General features: G+C 35.0%; 1 protein-coding gene across 1 annotated transcript in view; it reads right to left on the bottom strand.

Annotated features, from left to right (window-relative positions):
• Nucleotides 1-23: 23 nt before the first annotated feature.
• Stag2 (stromal antigen 2) overlaps nt 24-6,828 on the bottom strand; it is a 124,275-nt gene continuing 117,470 nt past the window's right edge. The window contains exons 28-31 of the mRNA XM_031372636.1: nt 6,761-6,822; nt 3,458-3,647; nt 3,257-3,367; nt 24-343 (exon numbers count right to left, since the gene is read on the bottom strand). Coding sequence (XP_031228496.1) covers nt 196-343; nt 3,257-3,367; nt 3,458-3,647; nt 6,761-6,822 — 511 coding nt within the window. The 3' untranslated portion in view covers nt 24-195. The remainder of the gene's footprint in view (nt 344-3,256; nt 3,368-3,457; nt 3,648-6,760; nt 6,823-6,828) is intronic.

Genomic DNA, 6,828 nt, shown 5'->3' with positions numbered 1-6,828 from the left:
AAAAAAAAAAAAAAAAAATCCTTTTCCTTATGTGACACAGATGCATCAAACTAAGATCTATCATCTTCAACAACACATGCCTAAATCCCTTCTCGAATACTTAAATCCACAAAAATTTTTGTAGAACTTATTTTTTTAATCTTTCTGTAAGAAATATGAACTTTATTTTCAAAGAATTTAGGCAAGAAAAAAATATTACTTCTGGATGTTTCTTACCAAGTCTATATCCATGGTGTCAAAGTCCATTCCCTCATTTAGATCCTCAATCCTTCCTTCTGAGGACATCATAACATCTTCAACAATTGGCTCTTCATCATCTTCCATTAGGCTTGTACCACGCCGACTAGAGAAATATAAAACAAGGTAAAGATCTGAACCAAGACATGACTGTTAATAAATATATAGGCAGCAAGTATGTAGCTTTGTATATTCAAATATAATGGAAAATGATGAAATTAAAGGTCAGGGAGAATGATTAGGCACTGATTATGTCATCAATGGTGTTCAAAATCCCAATGTTCACTTCTTTTAAAATGCTAAAGATTTATGTTTATTCTATATTACTTAGATACATTTAGTTTGATAATTCTGATATGCCATACACAATGATCAACAACAAATTTCCATATGTGAACATAGCAGATACCTCAAATCCTTTTTTGAAAGTAGGCATGGTACAAATTAATAAACATAAACAGACCAAAGAAAGGACATTTTCTGAATGCATATATTCTGATTTTACCTAATGCTAATGTTAATCATTAGTAAGCCATTCATTCAGTGACAAATGTGTACACCAGTCATATAGTCAGTCACTCACACCTTCACATGAGACCTACAGCATGACAGGCTTCTTCTACAGTGTCCTATGGAAAACCGTGAGGTAAACACGATTCTTGCCCTCAAGGAGCTTACAATATACTATGGGAGAACAGAGAGAAACCTGACAAAACGGTATATATTACAATATATGCATCAAATGCTCTGAGAGTATACTAAAATAATTAATTCTGCCTCATATAAAAATTAACACTTACTGCTTAAAAGCTGAAACTCAAAGCCACAAAACTATAGTGAAAAATAACATCAAGGTCAAAGCCGTGGTTTTTTCACATAATCACAAGGAAAATAAACTAAGTTCACAAATTAGCCCAGATCAGCATAAAGTAGGCAGCCCAAAGGTGATTTGCATGTGACTTCTTGCTTTCCACTTTGGCTGACATTACCGTCTTTTCTTTTGCAAAGATCCCACAGATTCCAAAAACAACTCACCAAAATCTAAGTTATTTAATTAAATATTTTCAATGTATACAATACTATGGTAGATCACAATATCTGATCCAGGATTCTGAACAGATATGATAATGCCAGGCATAATAGTTCTGGATAATAAAAGACAATTTTATTACATTTTTGTGGAAGTAAAAGTAAAGGCAATCTGTGTGTTCTGAAGATCATATAATCAAAAACCAGAAATCCATTCTGTTATTTCCTTTACATTACACTGATGGCATATGTGATATAAACTATGGAGGAAAATATAGTTCATAAGTTATCTTAGTACAGGGTAGGTAGCATTAATGAAAGATTGGGAAAGCAAAAGCATTTTAAAGTTTCAGGCAATCAACCATTTATGGTACAACTACCAAAAAGTCCTCTGGTGATAGTTGTTTATCTCAGGCAATCCTTTTTAGTTGTCTGGAGGAGACTGTGCATAATCAAGAACCAATCCAAATTCCAAACAGTAAGAAAAATGAAAACAGTATCGAATCAGACAGTCTAGACATCAAAGATCTTGAACACTGGAACCAAGTTTTAAGAGGACAAATATAAACCAAGTAATTATATGGTAAAATTCTGAACTATTTGGATGGTGTTTAACTGGAAGCTAAGAAATTGGTTGTAGGTCAAGCATGAAATAAAACACAAAATAAGTAAAATCTTGCAAGAGAAACAAGACAAAACCAAGTGCTGGTATAGACGACCACAGGAGACAAGCTGTAATGGCACATACTTAGTGACTAAATAGAGTTTCTTAAGACCACTACAGAGAACTAGAGTGAATATTTATATGCCACCATTCATGAGGTGAATGATCATTTAAGAAAAATGTGAATTCTTATTTTAAAGTCAACAATGTAAAACAAAATATAAATTTTAAGAGAGGTAACAATCACTATCCCAAGTTTTAAAAAATACATTATGTTACAATGCTTTCAAACTTAAAATAATTAAAACAACATTTTGCCATGTATATAAGGCATGATTTCAAGTCTACTTGCCAGCAATTTCATTTAGAGTCACAACTTATTAGGATTTCTGAAATATTTATCAAGTTCCCATACAGAATCCAGTAAAAACAAAGAGAGAACAGTTTTTAAGCACTGTACATTTACTCATTCCATAAACATTTGCTTAAGTGCTTTCTATGTGTCAAGCTCTTAACAATGAGATCCTTGCCCGTGAGGAGCTCACAGTCTAGAGAAATGAACAAAAATATAATACACAAATAGTTACAATACATTATGGCAAACGCTGTAAGAAATGCAAATATACAGAGTTACTGGATCACAGAAGATTACAATTTCACTTACGGTGACACTTGAGCCTGTTTTCACCATGGATTTACTAGTATTCAGGTAATGAGACGTGATATACTAAAATGGAGTCAGGGGCCATATTTTGAAAGATCTTGCATGCCATGAACTAAGTAAAGAAACTGAACTTTATCCAGCAGGCAATGGTGAGCCATGGAAAAGTTCTAAGTAAGAAAGTTACATGGTAAGATTTTTATTCTAAAATTATAATTCTTGATGGTAGTGTGAATGATGGAGTGGTGGAAAGCGTGAAGGGAGAGGTTTGGTGAGCAGATAAATGGGGGGTTTGAGGGAAGAAATCCAGTTAGAAAGCTAATTACGATAGTTCAGGTGAAAGATGAGGACCTGAACCAAGGTGGGAATATAATTAAGATGTAACACAAATGTACTTTTAATTCTGTGTACCAAAATAAACAAGGATTCATATTTATACTTTTCCAACAGATCAAATTAAGAGTGATTGGTCCTTTGGCTAACTAGTTAATATTTGACTTAAAACATTTTTATTTTTCTGTTGGAAAGACCAAAATCTCGTTCCTTGATTATTTCAGCTTAGTTACTCTCGAGAGTTGCTGAAATTGTAGATCCGGCACACATTAAGGTATGTTAAATGAATTAGTGAACTTCCTAGACTCAGACAATAAGGCACTCTCACTTACATGGCATGCTGAAGATTAGTTCGCAGTTTAACATAGCTCATTGCTGCTCTCTCCTGCTGTTGCCTTGCTTCCTCTTGTTGTCTTTGAGCTAACATCCATGTTACCTGCGTGCTTCAAGGAGAATTTTATTCTTCTTTTAACTTAACTTTTTTCTATTTAATTGATAAAGTTCTAGTAAAGAAAATGATCAAATGTACTTACTTATAATCCAGAGGAGTTTGATGGTGTTCTGTCTGCATCGGATAGACACTCATGAAGCTATCTTCAGGCCGTAACCTTTTCGGTTCTCTCATAATAGTGGAGGTGAGCTGTGGTGTCTGCATCATAACAGGGGTGTGCAGTGTTTGCTCTCTGCTCAACCACATACTGTCACTGCTACTGCTTTCTTCAGCTGAAAGAGAAAATTATAGCCGTGACATTTGCTTACCAATTGTAACTTACCCAGAATCTAATTCAACGCATTTAAAACAACAAACATCTGGTTGTTTTCCATACAGTAGTGCTGGAAACTGGGTCCCAGCAGGTCCCACCCTGGCCTTCCAGACCGTTTGCAGGAAAGAAGAGGTAAGCAATCATAACACCGTATGGTGCTAGGAGAAAGGAATATAGAGGGCAGGGGACAGAGGAATATAGAAGGCAAGGGAGTAGTGACAGAGATGGATATAGCTACCCAGAAACAATGGTTAACAAGCATCTACACTAGGAAAGATTATGCAGATCACAAAAGTACTGACACACAGAACAGTAATGACCAAATCATGTTAATCTATTGATATCTGGCCACAAAAATGACAATTCTATATGGTTCAAATTACTAGCTTGCTTCTATAGGAATGTGAAGACTACAAGAATAGGAAAAGACTAGATAGAGCAGCAGGATTCAGTATGTAGCCAGGTACATGGTAATTAGGCTACAGGACTCGGAACAAGGTGGGAACAAAAGCTGAAAGCCAGCTTGAAGTACACAGGGAGATTTTTGTCTCAAAAGCCAATGCAAACAAACAAATAAGCAAAGAAATAATATGCAGAACAGATTGTCATCTAGACTAAGGTGACAAACTTGCTAACAGTTTAAGGAAAGGGAAGTCATTTGGTGAGTTACATGTTTTAGTCAATGGGCTGGTACTATGGATGGAGGAATGCTAGTGAGCAACAGGCCAGATGCGAGAGTATGTGGCTCAGAGAAATCCAATTAGTACTAGGAATGGAATTAGTAGGAAGGGATGGTTTTTAGCCTACAGGATGTGACCAAGCAAGCTGGTCCTAAGACCCTAATGTAAACATATGTACATTAAGAAGTGGATTATTAAAGTCACACCTGTAGAATCTACCCCATCAAACATACACAATGGCCCCATCATTATAAATGACAAATTCTTATGTCAGTGCCACTGAGTTAATAGTAAGGTAAAATTAGTTACTATGAATTTGAAGGAAAGCTATTTCTTTAAAAAGAATTATTTATTTTATTTACATCTACACAGACTGTCTTCAGACACACAAGAGTGTATTGAATCCCATTACAGATTATTGTGAGCCACCATGTGGTTGCTGGGAATTGAACTCTGGACTCTCTGGAAGAGAGTCAGTGCTGTTAACCACTGAGCCATCTCTCCAGCACGGAAAGCTATTTTTTACAAGATTGTATGTGTGTGTGCTGTGCACCCATTTCATGTATATGCACATAGTTTCAGAGAAAAGCTATTTTTTACAACAGTGTGTGTGTGTGTGTGTGCTGTGCACCCATTTCATGTATATGCACACAGTTTCAGAGAAAACTTTTCTACTACCCAAGTGACCAAGGGCTTAGACATAAACTGCACATGTTATAATATAGTAAGACTATTTATAGTTCTATATGTTCAGAGCCATTTTTCACTGACATGGCATTTATCCTTCATTACATTAACTTATTAATGGCAATTTACATAGCTCTAATCCAAATACCTAAAAAGACCACTTATATTTCCTGCAAAAATTCTGTCTAATTTAATAATCTATTTGTAAGATATTATATAAATACCAATATAAGGGGTTGCTAAGAATATAAAGGAGTGATGAGAACTATTTAAAGAATAGATGTTTAAGATTTGCAATCATATTCAAGAAGCATCCTTTTAATTTGATAATTTTTCTATTAAAATGGTATTTTTAATACTTTCTTATAAACCATCACATCCCATTTAGGAGTCTTTGCTCACTTACAGTGATAGTGGGACTTTATAGCCAAGTCTAAAGTTCAATACATTATAAGATTAGGATTAGACAAAAGATGCTGAAACTACACAGCAATCAAGTTTTAGGACTACATACTTGATTAATGAAGGCTGATAAATTATGCAGCAATTTAAAAACATGATCACAAATTCCACTGATCTCCTTTACATTAAGATGCAGAGAACTGAGCTAAGCAATGTGGTTACACTTCTCTAGTCCCTTTTCATAAAAAAGTGGGCAGGAGACTCTTGTTCAAGGCCAGCTTGGGATATATGAGACTGCCTTGTAAAAAACAAAATAAAAATGAGGTAAAGGACTATGTCCCTTCCCGTGAAATCTATTGATTTCTTAGCCAATAGAACATTAAAGATGTTATACCATGCTGGTTTGCAGGTTGAGACCTCCTACTGGTAGCTTCCACATCATGTCTTTTAGAGTGATTAACTCTTGGAGCTTAGTGGCATGCTCATATGTAGTCATTATAAAAGGGTTCTGAGAGACAGTCTGGGTGGAGTCAGACATGTAAGTGAAGTCGCTTCCATACACATGCAGCAACCAGCACTTACTACTTTCTGTGTTAGACAGCATAGTCAAACCATGCTATAAGTCTTAAGACAGTTGTTCCTCAGCAATGATAATTGCCAAAGATCTTGACAACTGTACTAAGTTATTTAAGAGCTACTGAGAAAAGGAAAAATTTCTGTGGCCCAAACAGAACCACTTTTGGGGTTCTAGGAGCCCAATACCACAAAACTTAATATATTTGAGCCTATGAGAAAAAAACACTTTTAATTTCTGTTACGTACTTCACAATTAGTTCACTATTCCTGAATGAAATTCAGGTTACATTACAGCTTTTAAAAAATATTTTGCTGAAATAAAATGATCTGATATCATATTAGAGCAATTTTCATATTCATACAGTAAAGAATAGTAATACATTTATTTATTTAATGTATATGAGTGCTCTATCTGCATGTACACCTACATGTCAGAAGAAGGAAGCAGATACCATTACAGATGGTTATGAGAGACCATGTGCTCTTAACTGCTAAGCCCCAGAATCATGATAAAAAAGGAACAATCTGTCTGTACTGTTTTTCATGTGAATAGGGAAAATGTGCCTTAAAGAGTTGATAGAACTGCCATGCATGTAAAATGGTTAAAACAGTACATATATACATAATTGATAAGTTTGGTTGAGCTACTATTGAGTATCACATATCTCATGAATCTTAATGACAGTCCAGTTAGTCAACAGTAAGAATAAATTAATTGCTTCCTTACGGAGTGCTAGTTGCATGCCTTCAACCACTTTCCGTTTTCCTGTAGATGGTTTTGATTTTTTACTCCGT

The sequence above is a fragment of the Mastomys coucha genome, chromosome X (genome assembly GCF_008632895.1).
Source record: "Mastomys coucha isolate ucsf_1 chromosome X, UCSF_Mcou_1, whole genome shotgun sequence".
Classification (NCBI taxonomy): domain Eukaryota; kingdom Metazoa; phylum Chordata; class Mammalia; order Rodentia; family Muridae; genus Mastomys; species Mastomys coucha.
This window is presented reverse-complemented; position numbering and strand designations above follow the sequence as displayed.